At 33.6% G+C, this 19,857-nt stretch overlaps 2 protein-coding genes across 2 annotated transcripts; one reads left to right on the top strand and one right to left on the bottom strand.

The window, feature by feature from the left end:
* The first annotated feature begins 229 nt into the window (after positions 1–229).
* LOC140047999 (uncharacterized) lies at positions 230–1,074 on the top strand. The gene has a single exon (XM_072093018.1). The coding sequence runs from the start codon at positions 260–262 to the stop codon at positions 1,052–1,054; it is 795 nt and encodes a 264-aa protein (XP_071949119.1). The 5' UTR covers positions 230–259; the 3' UTR covers positions 1,055–1,074.
* A 2,267-nt stretch (positions 1,075–3,341) lies between these two features.
* On the bottom strand, positions 3,342–19,541 carry LOC140046674 (uncharacterized). Its single transcript, XM_072091378.1, has 24 exons — positions 18,821–19,541; positions 18,050–18,309; positions 17,443–17,598; positions 16,756–16,981; positions 16,365–16,489; positions 15,787–16,079; positions 15,349–15,426; positions 15,018–15,261; positions 14,531–14,725; positions 14,023–14,247; positions 13,519–13,758; positions 12,971–13,043; positions 12,371–12,562; positions 11,843–11,952; positions 11,640–11,737; positions 11,030–11,231; positions 10,177–10,326; positions 9,894–9,995; positions 9,604–9,729; positions 8,873–9,096; positions 8,528–8,615; positions 7,983–8,179; positions 5,399–5,512; positions 3,342–5,103 (listed from the first exon to the last, which is right to left on the bottom strand). The coding sequence occupies exons 1-24, from the start codon at positions 19,500–19,502 to the stop codon at positions 4,881–4,883; spliced, it is 4,623 nt and encodes a 1,540-aa protein (XP_071947479.1). The 5' UTR covers positions 19,503–19,541; the 3' UTR covers positions 3,342–4,880.
* Positions 19,542–19,857: the final 316 nt, after the last annotated feature.

Genomic DNA, 19,857 nt, shown 5'->3' with positions numbered 1-19,857 from the left:
ACCGAGAGGAAATAGTATTGTCCAATACAAATTTAATTTAGTTGGTTTATTTTTTATTTCATCCGATATCCTTCAACTGTATCTCACGGCATTGCTGTTTTAGTAATTTAGCTTTTCTTTCATTGAGTACATGATAACGTTTTTTCAACTTTCAGATCTATTAATATGCTGAGTTTTACAAGAAGCACATGCGTTCTTTGAGAACAAGTTGTCCATCACCAACATAGAAGAAAAGTTGAACAAAAACAGATTCAACTTAATGAGAGAAATACTCTACAAGTTCTTACATGTGGAACCATTTCAAAATGTTATCAATCTAAGCACCAGACCAGAAGATCGTCATCTTCCATCATTTCAAGAAGTTAAAGAAGACATGTTTAGAGGAAGGGGTGGTCGCTGCTACGTTGCCAACCAATTTATGAAGGAACTTTTAAATACAATAGGCTTTGATGTTTATTACTGCTCCTGTACTGTACTGAAATCAGGTAGTAACCATTTATGTCTTATAGTACGTCATCTCACAAAAACAGGAGATCTTCACATAATTGATGTCGGACTAGGACATGCGACGTGGGATCCAATACCACTCGACTTCCAAGACGAGTCTCCCATTTATCATGTTGGATTTCTATATTTTAAGTTTGTCCGTAACGGTAGCGTAATATCTCGAATGCACAAACATGATAAAAGATACGAATTTCCAGTTAATATCGACAGCAAAGCTTGGTATGCCTTCGGAGACATTGACCCGACTCCCCGTGAAATCGACTACTTTAAACCAGTTTGTACAGCTATGTACACCATTCCTGGAATACATGGAAGTCCATTTTTAGAAGACCTAACATTGGTCAAATTTGAAAATGAAAAAATCATTGCAATCAAAAATTCAGCGCTTTTATTTGAAAACGATGATCACCAACTAGAAGTAAAAGAGATGAAAACATTTGAGGAACTTACTTTGGTTATTTTGGATCATTTCCCTAACTTTAGCCGTGACAAGATAGAGGCCGCCATTTGCTCATCTCCCAAATGTTGCGAAATCCTACAAATGTAATAAATTTGTGCAAAGCTAGAATAAGGTAAATTAAATGATTGCACAATTTAAGAAATAGTGTAATTGAAAAAAATATTATTACAAAACTGTAATAGTGTAAATTGTGAATATAATAGATATTTAAACGTCCCGGGCGTTTATTCGAATAAACGTCCCGGGCGTTTATTCGAATAAACGTCCCGGGCGTTTATTGTTCAGATTTCTAAAAGTGAAAAAATACAGTAAACAAAGGTATCAAAATTCTTGGTAAATTGTAGATCTTGTCACTCAATTCTACTACAAATAGAAATGTGTTGTAATACCATATTGTGTATTTTATAATGCATGTGGCAGGGTGTTTATTTGAGAGAAAAAAAATAAACGCCTGGGATTCTTAGAGGGGGGGGGGGGGTGTTTATTTGAAGGAGGCGTTTATTCTAAGCGAGTGATATAAAAATTCATATTTTATAAAAAAAAATGCTAAAAATGTTTGCTGCATTTTTCTCAAAAACTACATATTACTTACCAGATTCAACATATAATGATTTAAAATCTCTTCTTTATGATAAAATAAATGCCGTTAATTATCATTTGAAATGTCTATATCATAAAGTACAAAAGCAGGTATGATTTTAACAGTTGATCAACACACATTAAAAACAACTTTAATGGTTAAATTATTATACAAAATAGTTCGTTTACATACAATATGGTCACATTATAGACTAAGTTTTAATAAATAATAATAATACATATTTTAAACAATAATAATTAGGAACAAAGATAAATATTGTTGTATCTACACAGATTTAAAACAAATATTTTTATTAATTATTACACAATAATCTCTACTGTATTTCAACACTTACGATACCCTGTATGTACAGTATTATAATACAAGTGAGGTATTGTGGGTATAATATTACAAAAAACTAACTTAGAATAGCCGAGTACTGGAAGAAAATTACCAAAGAACTTATAACACTAGACTTTCCCCAAGTCTGTATTGTTTTTTTTTTTATTTATTTGTTTTTATTTCGACCGCGATTTTTGTCACTCAAGTAATACACGTATGAAACGCCATATGTGCAAAAATATTTATATTTTTACTAATACTGTATTAAGAAAAAACTCCGTCTGGAGCCCAGACTATTATAACACAAGAATCTCCTGTTCGTCTGAAGCGCGTAACAATTTCGAAAGGCATTGTGGGATAGAATAGAGCTATGGGTGGCGCCATTGTGAGCCATGGAGTAGGGCGCCCGCATCAAATTAGAAAGTCAAAATCATAGAGGGGATCTGCTAATGCTCTAGGGGGGGGGGGGGGTAGAGTAATTGATTGAGGAGTAGGGCGCCCGCATCAAATTAGAAAGTCAAAATCATAGAGGGGATAATTCCTACAGGGTTGGGTAGGTTTGGCCAGTATGCGTACCTTTTTATGGCCAGCGGGCGTCCCGGATATTGCGCAATATGGCCAGCGGGCGGCGATTTTTTTTTTCGTACATAAGTTGGGGACCCCCTCATGAAACGTCACAAAATAAACATGAATAATTCATCAGTTAAATGTTCTTGTTCCGTGTGCACCCAAGCGTATAGCAACAAGAAGTGATTACACAAGTGCGGTACGATTCTAGGCCTATCTCCGCTGTTGTTGCGGCGTGCGATTTCATAGAAGAATAGCGGCGTTTTGTGTGGATTGTCGAAATAATCAGCCTTTAGTTTATGGTGTTTTTAAATAATTTATTACTAAAGAATTACGTGTTAAAACTATAGTTTCTATTAATACTATTAGGCCTAATTATTAGTCTCTAAACCCATGTCTATTTAGTAGTAGTAGTAGCTGTGTGACGTGTGTGTGTTAGGTATGACCAAAGATAGTTACACTTACTATCTTTGGTATGACACAATCCGAGTAATAAGTCAGCAAAATTAAACAATAAACATTACACAAAAATACATTTTTTATTCTCGTGGGTGAAATCTTCCCATCTCATGTGTTCATATACGCGCATTTTTAAAATTCCTTTGAGTACATGCATATTGTTTGATAATAAAATAGCAGAATTAAAAAAATACAGTACACAAATTATACACATTCTTTATTCTTGTGGGTCTAAGCTTTCTTTGGGCTATGTCCAATGAATTACTACTAGTTTAATGTCTTGCCTAGCTGTCGATTAGCCTCGACTCGACACATTTTGTGTGAAGAAGAGTGCGCGAAGGCAATCACGTGAATTGACTTGGAATCCTAGGCCTACTGTAGAAAGTATCGTATCGCAGTTGTGTAATCACTTCTTGTTGCTATACGCTTGGGTGCACACGGAACAACAAATTTAACTGATGAATTATTCATGTTTATTTTGTGACGTTTCATGAAGGGGTCCCCAACTTATGTACGAAAAAAAAAATCGCCAGCGGGCGTCCAATTATTGCGCAATATGTTTTCAATGGCAGCGTCCGCGCGCTCCATGCGTGTGAAAAATACGTACAATGCGACAGAGAGGGCGTTATATTTACATTTTCCGCGCGAGATGCCGGCCGGCCACGTACTATTATTATTTATCAGAAAAAAAATATTAAATAATGTGAAATTTCATTAAAAATGTTTTTTGATTGACATTATAATAGTTAAAACTATTAATAATTGTTATTAATTAGGCCCTAAAATACAGTAGTATAATTTACTAAATCAGTTTAACTTAGGCTACTAGCCTCCTCTGAACAGATAGATTGGATTTTAGAGGCCTCAGTTCAGCCTTGCCCTACTTGCAAATTCTGTATATATAAAATTAATTATGTATATAGCGCCATCTGTGTCGCATTGTACGTATTTCACACGCACGGAGCTGAGGAGCGGACGCTGCCATTGAACAAATATTGCGCAATAATTGGACGCCCGCTGGCCATATTGCGCAATTTCCGGGACGCCCGCTGGCCATAAAAAGGTACGCATACTGGCCAAACCTACCCAACCCGTATCGATAATTCTGCTAATACTCTAGGAGGGTAGAGTAATTGACTTCCTAGTTTGGAGGGGGCGCTGCTCCATGCTGTGAAATGGCGTCGCCCAGTTTGACCTTTTAACCCTGTACTTCCGATACTGTGTTTTGAATGCAAATTGAAGAACAGGAGATTCTTGTGTTATAAGTTCTTTGAAATTACCTAATGTTAAAATCTCATAATATTGACTTATTACAGCCTCTGTTTTTATTTATCTTTAGTTGTAAATTGGTTAGGTAATCTCTGTAAAAATATTTAAATTCAAATATACACTATCTACAAATATTATTACACCTCACTTGTAAAATACCATTTTTAACATATTATAAATACACAAATTTAATTGGGAGGTAAGGTTGTATTTGAGAATAACGTTACAAAGCGGCTGGGAACTCCAGGACAGGTTACATGATGAATATTACGGGAATATTAAAATTAAATAAAATGTATAATCTTTTACCAGAGTTTATCATTTGGTTACTAAAGAAATTGCTCACAGTCGATCCCCTATAGGCCTAGATGTATTCATATATTGTCCCCTACATTTTTGTTTTTCAAATTTGTTGTTGAATGCCATTTATTGTCACATAGTAGTAGTATTCACTTTAACCAAAAACTGGGCCCAAAAAAAAAATATTTACCTGAAAAAAATGTAACTTAAAGCAAAAAATACTTAAATTGTCAGACAATATTTTTTGGTTAAAACTAACCATTTCTTTTGTCTTTTTATAAGTAAAATCATTTTTTTTTTTTTTTTTTTTAAAGAAGTGAATAACTAATTAAAGCTGTTTAAAGTCTGATTTTATTAATCTTCATTTTTTAAAACTATAAATTTAAAGATGTTTCTTTAATACTTTCCGTTTCTTTTTTTCTTCTTTACAATATCTTCATATTGTCTATCATTATTTTGGTCTGATGAATAATCAATAGAATCCGCTCGTCCGATAGGATCTGGTCTAACTCCAGGAATACCAGGAAGCGGTGAATTGTGCACTCCCTTTCCACCATATTTCTTACTTTTAATTGGTGCCAACTTTTTTTTGGATTTTATCCTTTGGCTTGGTTCATTACTACATAATATAGAATAAAAATGTATTTTAATGATGGAGACTAAAACTCTGTAGACAGAGCTTAAAAAACATCGCCTAGCAAACTCCTGAAATATGTCATATCACTACCATATTTGGGCATATCACTACCATATTTGGGCATATCACTACCATATTTGGGCACATCACACTGTTTTTGTGAAACTAGTTTTATAGTGTAGACAGAGCTTAAGGAAAACAGCACCATGAGCAATGAGTGCCAGGAACAATAATCATTGGGAGAAACAATGGAAGGAATGACCAATTGATTATTTACCTTTCTTGATCAGAGCTGAGTGGTTTCAGTAATATCATTGATCGGATTTTCTTCTCTAATGTCATCTTGTTGTTCGATTCCTTTTTCCGTTTCTTTTCTTTTCCTTTCTTTTCCCTGTAAAAGGTTTGAAATTAGCATCCTGTTGGAAGGAGCGTTAAATAAAGGTAAGCAAGATCAGAACCTGGCATCAACTTACAGTGCACATTTTTTATTTGTTAATGATAATTTCTTGTATTTACAATTGTTGATAGTATAACTGTATTCTATAAATACAAACATTTTGTATATGAATATTATTACATTATGCTTACAGTATCAATCTGTGGTTTACTATAACTATTAATAATTTAATTTATCAATTTTCATTTCTATGGTATATACATATTTTTATGTATTTATATTGATGCAACTAAAAATTATCCAGTACCAATTACCCGCCCCTCCCCCAATTAATATTTCATTTTATATACAGTACAATTTCTCTTTTTTCACAATTTTAGAACTCAGGGTACTAATCAATTACTTAGTCTTAGTTATCCATGCTTTACTATAATTTAATTATAAATAGTTTAATTTTATGGTATTACAATACTGATGCTTCTAAATTAACACCCCCACCCACCCCCATACAATATGAAAGATAGTTCTAACGTTTGTCAGCACAGCACATCTTATTTACAATTGTTAGAGCCTAGGTTGGTAATCAATTATTTTAGTGCTGTGAAACCTCAACAGATGATTCGTGTGCTGAGTCCTCAGCTTAAGTTTCTTAACAAGAAATTAATCTCTCACTCGTGTCACAGCTATAACTGTATACGGCATTAATATGACATTATTGTTAACTAGACGTGTTATTAGTTTATGTACAAATCAATTTCCTAATGTGTTTTAAATATCATTAGTGTTAAAAAAAGTGGTTTACAATCACTATCAAACAATTGCAAAAACAAGAAGGTAGTCAATACCTCAAAATAATATTAGTAATCCAATATACCAAATTGGTCAAAATCAAAATCTTGGTTATGTGGTATAGTTCAGTAAGGAGGTGTTCACACATTTATTTCATTTATTTGTACCTTTTCTAATATATGCATGAAATAGATACCCATATATTAATACAATATAATATAAGTAAGCCTAACAGTGATGTAGCCACGAGAAATAAAGTGGTCCGGTTTTCGCAAGAAAAGAGAACATATCTCTGTTCAAGCCACTGGGTTGTCATAAGGCCTGTGAAAAAGTGGTCAGATTGAAACCTTACCAACCGTACTGGTGGCTACGGCCCTGCCTAAAGTAATTGGTTAAAGCTCTGATAATTTTTCTGGCTGTTTTAATTTATCATTTTTATCTAGCTTTTTGCTTATTTTATTTTATATCTCTATTGAGATCCAGCCACTGATATCCACAGCATTGCCATTGTTTTCAGTAATTTGCCTTTGGATTTATATATTAATACACATATTCTTTTTATACAAAATTAACTGGTTTTTAAAATCAAGGAAATGTATTAGAATAAGTACAAATAAATGATATTAAAAGATGACCTTTTAAAACTAATGACCACACCACGTTTGTGTGAATGCCGCAGTAACAGCAACTTTTGTTAATGGAGATGATTTGACCCATAATGGTGAAGTAATTCACTGTGCAGTGTAATAACGCCAGCTTTTGATCTTTTTCAAAGACTTACCTTATGTCACTATAAAATCATGAAACACACAATTCCAAAAGATAATGATGAAAAACAAAAATATAATTTGTTAATGAAATTCAAAATATTTAAATAAGCACACGCACTACTTCAACCTTTTCAAAATTGGACACTTTAAACATTAGAAGCTCTCAAAGCTTAAAGTTTTTAATTTGTCCTACACATGGTTATTTTGTCATGGTGTGTGCCTAAATTACCATACTTATTTTATAGCAATGACCAACATTTAGTTAAAAATGTATATTATTATTTTTTTACTTGCACTGATGAAGGGCTAGTGTTGCCCGAAAGATATGCTAATTTTTCTGGCTGTTTTATTTTATCGTTTTGATTTAGCTTTTTGCTTATTTTATTTTGTATCTCCATTGAGATCCAGCCACTGATATCCACACCATTGTCATTTTTTCAGTGCTTATTTTATTTTGTATCTTCACTGAGATCCAGCCACTGATACCAACAGCATTGTCATTATTTTCAGTAATTTGCCTTTGGATTTATTATTTTATAACAATATATTCAAAGAACATAAAAAAAACCTGACATACTGTACAGCTGAAATGGAGTAAAACACAGGGGAAATACTAGTCGTTAAAATGGTGCACACATACAATTAACCAGTTTGAAGTCCTTATCCAAACAAATGTTTCCTACCACCAGTTAGGACAGAGAAGTGATTTAACATGTGCCAATATTAAGGATGTGGTTTGCATTTCCTCAGCTGTCAAAATAGTTTGGCAGCTTGACTCAACCACTAGTGTAACATTACCCCCAAACCCCCCAAAAATTTGAGAAAATGTTGAAATAAATATTTCTGAAACACACACACACACACACAGCATTTAAAATTCTGCAAAATGAAAGAACACAAGTTACCCCTGCTTGGGCTCATCATCACTTTGATCCTCAGAATCAGGTTGCACGCCTCCAGCGTCACTGCTAATTTGCATATCGGAAATCAGTTGTCTGAGTTCCTTTTCCGTTTTCATTGGAAATAGTAGATTAAGAATGTTAACCAATTCCATGTCTGCGTATTTTCCATGACGTATGAGATTCCCAATCAACTGTAATTCCTACAAACACAGATACAAATTAAATGGGTAATTTAGTTGTAATTATAGTAATTAATTAGGTAATTACATGGTTATCACGACTTGTGATGTGCCCATATATGGACAGGATGATGTCATAACACTACCATATTTAGGAATATCACTACCCTATTTGGGCACACACACTGTTTTTGTTGAACTAGTTTGATAGTATAGACAGAGCTTTAGGAAATCATTTTGGAGAAATTTGAAAGAAGAATGGTGCGAACTGTTAAAATGATGGAACCCGTAGCCACCAAAATGAAAACATTTTAGGGAGGCACCTTTTCCAAAATGGATCATGTAACTGTCTACATCTAGTCTTCATACCTGATCTTGGACAGCTTTCATTTTCTTCATCTCAAAATCTCTCTTCAAATTCTCCAAAGACTGTCGCTTTTCCATTTCAATAGTTTGCCTAGAAAATATCAATTATTTAGTTTTTTGTATACATACATGTTTTAAACATACATAATGTATCTTCAGGGGCTAGCCTAAACATGTCTGGTTTTCCAACAAGTCTGGGATTTGTACCAATGAATTTGGGACATTTTGGACTTCAAGAAAAGTCTGGTTTTGGGAAATTTCTGAAGAGTAGACATCAGACAATCCCCCTACTACTGGTTTGTTCCATTCTTCTCAGTTTTATTTATTACTTATATCAGAGATATTCACCTAAATTCTTCAAGTTGGACAGTTTGTTTATGCTTCAACGCCACTCTCTTGAATCTTGCCTTTGTACTATTTGTTTCTTTCTCCGCTAGTCTGGACATTTCAAGCTCTTGTTCTCTAAGAAACGTTTTCTCACGTTCCACTTGCTTTTCTTTCAACTTCTTTTTAAACTCTTTTTCTTGTTTTTCTCTTGCATCATTAAGTTTAGTTTCAAGTCGCTCTACTTCCTATAATTTGTAAGTGGAAGAATATACTAAAATTTAAACAAATAATGAATGTTTATTGGAGTGGAATAGTACAAATAATGGCATGAGGCGACAGCTTGTATTACGAGTGTTCAATGTTGTTTTTTATTTTAAAATAGTTGGCGCTGTTGGATTTCATGTTCAGAATCACAGCCACTGTCTTGAAAATTGTTTTCCATACGCGAAATTATTATTTTTTGTACGTGAAAAATAGACATGAAAAATTAATGATCATTTAATAATGCGTACTATTGCACGCAATGTTACCCAAAATCGTCCAATCATATTTAAGTGCTAAATAAAATAGAATAATGAACAGTCTCCACAATGTGGTAATAATGTAAGGATAAAGCTTGCATGTCTCCCTTATAACATAGAACATGGAAGCATGTCAATAATAATGTTAAGTCTTTCAAATGTTTCAATCATATGTATTGTTATTTGCACTATTATAATTATAACATTTCTTGAAATGAAATAGTTTGTTACCTTTCGATGATTTTCAATAACCTTTTTTGATTGTGAACTCTGAATTACTCCTCTGTCAGTCATATCATCAAGCATATTCATTTTTAGCTGTATCAACACTTTTTGTTGCTCTTCAATTGTAGCCATCTAAACAAACATACATTTATTACAATTAAATAGTGTATATAGAGATCTTTGAACTGCTTATGTGCTATCTGTTCATAGGAACATCTCAAAATAAACCCATAAAATACATAGATCAAATGTCTTGTCAGCAATTCTCCAAAATAATTAATGATCAACTAATTTACCTCTCGTGCTTTTTCCAACTGCAGCTGTGCAATCATGGAGCCTAGCTTTTCTTCTTGTTTCTTTAGTGCATTTGCACGTTCAGTAAGCATTTCAACACGGATCTGTAACCATAAAACAAGTGTTATTTTAATATTAATGTACCTAAATATAGCACAGCCATATTTGGGCACATCACACTTTTTTTTTCCAAGTAGTTTGATAGTGTAGACAAAGCTTAATAATTAATTGCTATTTGTGATAGATTCTTATATTTCAACAATGATTTTATTAAAAAGCACTTACAATATCAAGATCCTCATCAACTTTGTATTTTTCTGAATTCAGTAGAGCAAGTTTCTGCTCAACATGTTTCTTCATCATTTTTTGCTTCTCATCCGCATCATCATCATCCTCGTCGTCATCACTGTTAAGTTGTTTAGATCGCATTTGCCTCTATAATCCAATATAAAAGTAAAATGCTTTTCTGTTCATAATTTATATGTAGACAATGTAAAATAAAGGCAGACAATTCAACATAAATGCAATATAGGCAATAGTCAACAGCTTGAGTGGAAGAGAGGGGTAGGGTGGATGGTGCAGTGTGTTGGACTACTGATCGCAAGATTAAAGGTAGTACAACGTTTTTTCAGGCTCTGCCTTAGTTGTACGTCCTCCATCTTAATTTGTATTTTATGTTTATCATGAAAACATTTTAAAAAATTGATTGATTGAAGATCGTGGGTTCAATTCGAACTCAAGCATTGCTCGTATCCATGGGCAAACAGTTACATTTGCCTCTCTCCACACCTGGTAAGGTTAAGACACAACCTTGATTGCATTGATTAATAGCTACATTATGGAAGCTATGTTCCCATAAATATTTGATCAAAAAATGACCAGGATAATAAATTGTACAGGTTTCACAACAACATTAAGGCCAATTTTCACAGATGAGTGGTAACGGGAAGCGGAAAACAGCTTAGCTTCTCCCAACATAGAATCCTGAGCCCGTTCACATTGTGTGTAAATGGTTATAAGATATAACATAGATTCTATATTTTTATACTGCTCGTCTGTGAAATTTGACTTTAGGCGCTTCAAAAATCCATTAAGTTATTAATATTCTTATTTATATCTAACTTTGCATTTCACTTACCCTCTCTTCTTGGTACTGCTGTTTTTCCAACTTTTCCATTTTTCTTGCTCTTCTGATCGCAATTTTTTCTTCCAGTTTACGTCTTTGGTGAAGTTTATTTAGCGTCAGGTTGTTTTCCAAGGTCACCATCTGCTTTTCATGTTCCTGCATTATTTTGTCTCTGTCAATTTCAGACATAACTAATTGGGTCGCAAGAAGCCTCCTAAGTTAAACACAAAAATGATATACAGTTTTAAAATTAAACAAAGTGTTTAAATAGAAAGATATATTGTTCCCCTGAATAATAATTTTTCTGTTGAATATGCCATTTTTAGGTCACATAATAGTTATTCACTTTGAAAAATGGATCGAAAAAAAAAAAGATTTAGCTAAAAAACTGTTATTTAACACAAAAAATAATTAAATTGTTTATTTTTTTGTAGGTGAAACACATTTTTTTTTCCTACGGAAGTGATTAACATTATTAAAACTGCATAATGGCCTATTCGAAGTCTTTTTAAATTAATCTTTATTTTTCATGTTTTGAGGGACAATACATGTCTTAAATAGAACACCAAGCAGAACAAAGCCAGTATAGAGCTTCTCTAAAATATATAAATCAACACCTTACCCAACCATTTTACTTTCATGTTCACGAATTTGCATTTGTTCATCTTTTTCCTTCTCTTTCTTTTTATTCCAATTTTTTCTTTTTTCTGCCAATCGTTTCTGAAAACAAATATCACTATTAGTAAATTAAATTAAGTAAAGACTTTATCAAATAATTAAATTCTTAAATAAATATATTAACAAAAAATTGAATTGTTAATTAACCTTTAACTCTTCTTCTTGTCTATGCTTCTCTTCCTCCTTCTCTTCTTTCAGTCTTTCTATATTTCTTTGATGTTCTTCCAAAATTTCATCCTTCATTTCATTAACAGAATCTTAAAAAATAAACAAGAAGGTAAATATTCTTATAATAACAAGAATTTTTTATGATGTCAAAGGTGTACTCCAGACCAGCAGTTTTAAGTTTGTAAGCTCTGTCTACACTATCAAACTAGTTTGACAAAAAGTTTGATGTACCAAAATATGGTAATGATATGCCCAAATATGGTAGTGATATGACATCATTATGTCCATTTTTTGTAACATAAAGTTTGATAGTGTAGACAGAGATTCACAAGTATAGACACCAGAACAAGAATCTCTTGAATCTGTGCCGATGTTTGTAACTGTGGTTTGCAGTTTCCCCGCCTTCACTGTACAGCCAATCAACTTGAAAAGTTTGATGACAAATACAAAAAAATAAAATTAATGTATACTTAAAAATTACCAGTTAAAGAATTTCAAATGAATTACCATTACTCTTCAGACTTGAATACAGACTTCTCTTAGTTTTCTCAACTGATTCTTCCATATTAACTGTTAGTTTTTCTCGTAATTCCTCTAGTTGTTTTGCTGCCTCTTCATCAATTTCATTCTCAATGTCATTTAGTTCAAGTTGTTGTTTAGTAAGAATCTGCATCCTTGCGTCCAAGAACTCACTGGGTTCTATATAATGTGAATAACATTTAATTTGCCAGAAATTCAACTAAAAATTAGAATTAAGAACACTATTATCTATAACTCGACATACCTAAAGTATGAACAATATATAATTATGATGTTATTTATTATCATGTTAACAACGAGATATAAATAAAATTAGCTTGGTTGATTTACATGCAAATTAATACAACAACAGTCGTAACCAAAGACTCTAAAGAGATCTTACAAACTTGATATTAATACATGAATTATAAACAAATGATTGTCGGCAGCGTTTAGTGTTTTGATTTAGAGTGATATTGATCTCTACATTGGTCTGAGTTTATGTTTATAAATGCACTTTAACATTAACAAACAATTTATAATTGAGTTTCATAAGAAGAAAAATAAACAGCAATAATAATTATGTACCCAGTTTTGATTCAGTTTCCTTCTTTTTCTGTTCATCTTCAAATTGATCAAGCTGTGACGTGTGCTCCCTTGCCTGTAAAAGTAATTATCAATTACATTTAATGGTAGTTTCTGGTTTTAAATGTAAATGTTTTAAGGACTTTAAAGTGAACTGAACCGTGTCATGGTGAAGTTTGGGTTCTCTCATAAACCCACAACAGGGGATGTGTTGGATACAGAGTTAAGCTACTCCTCTCAAAAGTTGTACATGATCAAATTATTTTAAAATAGTCTTACATTTTCCTATCTATTAGAAGTTCTACCACAAGATACATGTGGTGCAACGGTTATGAGCGGTCACTGGCTAATAAACCCAGGAGCCTAAAGGCTTAAGGGGCCCCAGAGCATGAGCAACCCCAAAAAAAGTTCCAAACTTGGTCGAGCAAGGGGTGCTAAACCAGGGGCCATTTCACCCTGCATTACGCTACTTTATACATATTGGCATTTGAGCAGACTTTATGGAAACATATTTTTCTTAATGGCTCAGTCATTCAACATGCTACATATACCTTATCTGTAAGCTTTTGCTTTTTTAAAGCCGTCAATCTCTTGTGTAATTGTTCTTCTTGCTTTGTCTTGTCCTGTTCATATTTTTGCTTGGCAACAACTACCTCTTTTTGTAACTTCTCTACATACTGATTAAATTGCCCTTCAGTTAGTTGGTCAGCTTCTTGTAGCTGCTCTAGTCCTCCAATTGTCTGCTTCACCATGGTGTTCAGAATCTCCTTGTGGTGTTCCTCTTGGGAAATCTGTTCATAATAATTTAATATAATAATTCAACCCAGTCCTAATGTTTATAAAGAGTATGGCAGTTATGGGATCAGATATAGGGACGTGTGTTTGGTTTCAGCTGGGCAGTGTAAAAGAGGTAAAGAATGACTTTTTTTAAAGTTAATGTAAAGAGTTCAAAATGACATAATCAAGCTCTTTCATTTTAGCAAGTTGAAGCTGTATGTCTCTCTTAATTAAAGATAAGGTAAGGGCACATTTGACAGAGTTTTTTTTTAACTTACATTTCTGTCAGCCAGAGCTCTATGTCTCTCCAGTTTTTCTTCAAGAAGCATGCGTTGTTTTGAAATATCTTCATCCATTCTTTTCTCCAATACAGCCATATTGTGCCAATGGTCTGAAATCAACTCTCTGGCTTGATCTTCCTCCAACTTCCCTTGAAGAATCACCTGATCTAGGTGTTCTTGCTGAATAGACTTGATTCGGATTCTTTTCTTAATTGCATATTCCTGTCAATAATAATTTACTGTTTTTAATAAAGAGTTTTAACCGGTAAACTAATCCTGAATCCAGACGACAAATTTGTTCACATGTACCAATCCCAAAGTCTGGGGTTCAATTCTGACCTATTTTCAGGGTTGTAACTCAAGACTCTTTCAACTCCACTCCCTAAGCCTCAAATGAGACTTAATTTATAAGCACGATAAATTATAAAATATCCATCCTGTAACTGGCGAGTTCTCGCTGTTGGATACCTATGAAATAAAAATTAAACAAATAAAAATGTTGTACCTTTCTTAATATTTCTTGTTGTTCATCCTGTTGAAATTTAAGTATTGATGCTAAGTTTGCCGTCTCTGCTTCATGCTGTTGCTGTAACAGATTCAATATCTCACTTTTCTTATCTTCTTCATTCATAAACTTTGTTTCTTCTTCCGTTTCTTTATATTCCATCACATGCTTTTTCTGCAACTCATTTAACTTTATCTATGAAGAAATTTACAGAGAAATAAACATTTTTGAAGATAATGAAGATATTTAGTGTGTACATCAGAAACGTCAGAAAGTGGAGGAAGGATTTAAGATTTTTGGAAATTTCTGCTATCAAACTAGTTTGACAAAAAAGTGTGATGTGCTCAAATATGGTAGTGATATGACATCATCATGTCCATATATGGGTACATCACATTTTGTTGTCACATAATGTTTGATAGTGTAGACAGAGCTTAACATTCATAGTGGAAATAAAATAAAAATATTAGTAAAAACCATTACTTACATTATTCATAGCAATCAGTTGTTTTCTAAGCATCTGAGAGTCACGTCTAAATTTATCATTGAGTTCTTTTGTTAAATCCTTTAAACTTCTGTGAAACTTTTTGATTATCTTATTACTAATGTCACTTGGTATAAGCTTCTTCTCTGTCCACTGTTGAATAAGTAATTCCACAGACATTGTCATTGCTTCTAATCTCTTCTCCTCAAACCCAATATCAAGAACAATTGTTGTCAAAATATCCAAACTAAAATAAAAAAATTAAGATAGAAATGTGTTATATGCAGATCTCCGAAGTTTAGACAGAGCTTAACACACAACACACAACACTTACTTGTCAAATTCTGAATATTTCTGAGAACTCTGCTTAAGCATTAAGATGAGTACAATACTATCATCCACTTGTACCAACCTAAAAAGATGAATATTAATTTAAAGAATGCAAACACTAAATCCAATTAGAGACTTTTCAAATTAAAATCATGGCATTATCTCACAACTTGGCAAACTGAAACATTTTGTTTTGAGACTCACAATGGAACCAAGCTTAGCTAAACCCAGACAAGGTTAGTAATTGTTTAAATTCCTCCATGGAGGTATAACATATACCTCCATATATGACTCCTTATGCCTTAAATGAGACTTAGTTTATAAACACGATAAATTATAAAATAGTTTATCCATCCTGTTATTAGCAAGTTACTTATTGTTGGATACATATGGAAAAAAATGATAAAAGTAGTAATTGTTACTACTATATCAAAAAACTTACGATGATTGTTCGTAAGATGCAGTTACTGAATTACCAGACATGTTGTTATCATTTATCAGTAACCCTCGTCTCTTCCCTGCACCTATTGGTTGAACCAACGAATACGGTCCTCTGTGAAAGCACCGTATACAAACAACGGCGACAATAAGGACAATAATGATGGCAATCAGTACACACACAAAGAACCCAAGAGCGGCAAGTCCATGTTTAGTCACATTGCTTGAGTTATCGTAAGATACAGACATTTTTACACAAACACTGTCTTCAACTGGTCCATAATTAGTACCTGGAAACTGAATATAAAAACACAATTAAACTACTACTACTACTACATACTGTATCCGGTGTAAAATAATGCTACACAAAACTACCTTATTAATAAAAGTATAAAGCCAAATTCAAATTAATAGAAGTTAATCATGTTTTTTAAATGAAAATGTTCCCAGGCTAATTGAAAACTTTACCAGACATTTTATGAACTTTTGTGATGCAGGTAAAATTTTGATCATGGGTGGCTGACGAGAATCTATTTTCTATGGCGTGACGATAGGGTTAATTGCACGAATAACACAACTTACTGAAGGCGTTGGTTGTGAGAGTGTCTGCCATTGCAAAGTGGCTGGCAAGTGCAGTTCTTGTTCAGTATTTTGTAAGGTATCGTCATTAAAGTAGGCTTTATATGAAAGAGTTTTGCTGTCACCAACTGAAAGAAAACCATGTTAAAAGATAGGCGTATATTGGAAAGGGAGGGGGGGGGGGGTGTAGGCCCTTTTTTCTGAAGGACAAGATAACAATTCTGGCCACACGCTTGATTTAACTACAAACAATTTTACAATACAACATTTGCATTAATGTCGATTTCATACATATCAGCTTGGTTCCCGTAATAATGTAAGGTTATCTGAATAGTTGCTTCAGTTGTGTCCAATGGGAACCAAGCCTAAAGTTAAAACTATGTATTACACTTACAGTTCAATGAACTCAACGTGTATGAGATTTTGGACTTGGTTATTGCTAGGCCAGGTGTTGAAATCACTGGTACCAGTTCATCAAAATATTCAACCACAAAACCTTCAACATAATCTTCAACATAAACCTCAAATGCCTCTGAATTTGAAGACACTGCATCATGGGATACCTCAATGGTAAACCGTAAAACGTCAATTTTATCTCCGTCAATGTCTTCCTCACCGACCTGTATGCATTTAAAAAACAACAACATTGCTATATAAGCGCCTGAGCTGGAAAAATGTAGCCACTAAAATAGTTAGTTACAATAGTAAATAAACGTTCCATCTAATGTTTTGTATACAAAAGGATGGCCAAGTAGTCGGAAAACCATTTCTCAAATAAAACAACAAAACAGGGAATCTTCAGATTAACCCAGAGTAGAAGACATATTAGATCGGAATGCAAGGAATAAATCTGCCCAGTCCACTCAGCTGTAAATAAGTACCTGGTTGAAAATACTAGGGAGGATAAGGTGGCACAGAAAGGAACTGACCACCACCCTACCGAGGCTTAGTAAAATGAGCTCCTAACAGCTCATTCCCCTACGTTCAGAATGAACACGAGACTCACCTCACCTATTGCATGGATTGAAAAATATGTTGCCAAGTAAACAAGAACCTATGGTAATTTATATGTTTCACTTACAATTTGGATCGTTTTAGTGATATTTAATTGAGGAATAGACACTACTAGGTTGCTTGATGTCAAAGAGATCGTGCCGCCATTTAAATTCAAAGAGAGTGAATGCAGAATAGAGTCTGTAGCTGTGGCATCTGGTACATCACCAAATGTAAAGGAAATCTGCAAGATTTAGGAGTTGAAATAATTAATATTCTAGCAATACAAGAAATAGTGTGTTCACTGGCAAGAACGAGTGTCAATAGGGTGTTGCATGAAGTGTCTACAAAAGAAAAAAATTCATTCTTGTCATTGCAAACGCCTAAAAAGAAACACATACTTGATTTGATATATCATCCATTATATTTCCAACCCTAGAAATATTTACTATTTCCAAGTGCACAGTTTAATTAAAATCAGCACAATTTCCTCAGCACACAAGATGGAACTAAGCGCGAGGGATAGTTACAGCAGGATTTATTATATTTATTCCCTTCAGTGAAACATAAAAATGGGAGCACCGAGGAGAGACAAGAGCTGTCAAAGACAACTATCGCCAAAGGGCGTGTCTCTCCAAAAAAACGTGTTGTCAAAAATATTGGTTGAGAATGATAGAAGAAAATAACATAGATACCTGAAGCTCCAATACAGCCTCTGTATTTCCATCATTGCTAATGTCACCAATATTCCAACTGAGAACATTAGAAGACAATGATGAGGTAGAAACTTGCCGCTTTGCACGAATTAGCTGATGCGATGACGACACCATTGTTGAATCAAATTGCGTGATGTTGGCATTGGAGGAATTACTGAAAGTGATGTTGCCAGTGATAGGCAAGCCTAAGCATTGTATGTATGTCACTGGTAGAGAACTTAAATCGTTGCTTGAAAAATCTGAAAAAGTAAAATGTCAATGTTATTGAAAAAAGGAAAGTGTACCAATTGTTCCATCAAGGAAATCTAACAACAGGATGCTGAGCTTGTCAAGATAGGAACTTGAACAGTCCTTTGATCTTTAAGATCGAAGGACTGTTCGAGTTCATGTCTAGCTGCATCAAGTACCAACAGTACAGTATTATATTCTGGAGCTGGTCGTGTCGCAGTTACATATAAACACTTTGATCTCCGGAGCTCAGCATCTTGTTGTTAGATTGCCTTGATTCTATTTGTTCCATTTGATCAATTCTTTTATAGAAGTAAATTATAAGTTCACTGATTATTTGTCTAATGTAAAGATAGCGTTACCATAACATTCCAAACTTGTGCTTTTGTTTATTGAGGAAATCATTAGAAATACTGCATGTTAAATAAATAATAAATGGACGTTATCGAGTATTCAATCACAAATCAAAAATGTCAAATTGTATTCGATGAAAATTCAGTGTTAATTGAATTCAAAACTTACCTTGAGTAACTTGGATGTCTTTCAGTTCTGAATTTGCTGCAATCTTCAAAGAAATTACAGCTTGTATATAAGAATTTATGATGATATTCTCATTGTTCCAATTAAAATTTGAATTAACCTCGGGGCCGAGAAAGTGTATAGTCTCCTGGGAACGGAGTTCTTCGTACACGCCAAGTAGTTGGGTAGATACTGAGGTAGTGATGTTTAGCAAGTCACCAAAACTAGCTGGTTTATTTAAAGTTATTGGAACTGTTATGAATATTGTATTGAGAATGTCCTCACTTAGCACATCTCCGAAATCTATTTTAAGATTTGATCCGTTTGTAACGATAATAGTCTGTTCTGGCGTAATGCCTTCGTGAATGATGGTAAGATTGTTTTGAGAGGTTTCGTGTAAAAATAAAAAGTTTTCATCAACATCGATTAGGAGCAAGCAATTATAAGAAATATTGGAAGTAAAAGTGATGTTGATGTTAAGATTAACTTGACTTCCAAGTAATAATGACGGGTATCCATTGCTTGTGATGACTGGAGTTATGGACGTACTCAGGATACTTAAGTCGCCAAGACACGGGCTATACACAGCCAGCATCATCACTACCAACACAAGGACAGCTTTGTTGACCATGCCTTCAGAAATCTTCATGGTTGCTCCTGAAAAGAAATGATAGAAATTATTCATTAGTAGAGAGTGGGTGGGTGGTTATTTATGCCAGGGAAACTACATGCTAATGAAAAAATCATCATTAAACTGAAATGAAAAGATGTGCATAAAACATAGGTAAATGGTTTAATTTTCACCTTCTATCATAGTTTAGGCCCAACAGAATTACGAAAGCATCACACTGTACACCTGATTTAGTCCATGCTTATTTACCACCACCACCACACACACACTCACAGTCCTAGGCCTAGCCTAGCTACTACTTATTAGACACTCTACAAATGATTGAAAACCTAAAATTATATTGGTTTAATATGAAAAATAAAATGTCTATTATATCTACCTGATTTGTTCATATTATCAACCTAATTAC

Source organism: Antedon mediterranea, chromosome 4, assembly GCF_964355755.1.
Source record: "Antedon mediterranea chromosome 4, ecAntMedi1.1, whole genome shotgun sequence".
Classification (NCBI taxonomy): Eukaryota; Metazoa; Echinodermata; class Crinoidea; order Comatulida; family Antedonidae; genus Antedon; species Antedon mediterranea.
This window is presented reverse-complemented; position numbering and strand designations above follow the sequence as displayed.

Coding starts and splice junctions, on each gene's coding strand:
- LOC140047999 (XM_072093018.1), top strand. CDS start 260: ATGAGAGAAATACTCTACAAGTTCTTACATGTGGAACCATTTCAAAAT.
- LOC140046674 (XM_072091378.1), bottom strand. CDS start 19,502: ATGAATAATTTCTATCATTTCTTTTCAGGAGCAACCATGAAGATTTCT. Junction 16,490..16,755: donor CACGTTGAGTTCATTGAACT/GTAAGTGTAATA, acceptor GTTTTCTTTCAG/TTGGTGACAGCAAAACTCTT. Junction 9,097..9,603: donor TTATTGAAAATCATCGAAAG/GTAACAAACTAT, acceptor TACAAATTATAG/GAAGTAGAGCGACTTGAAAC.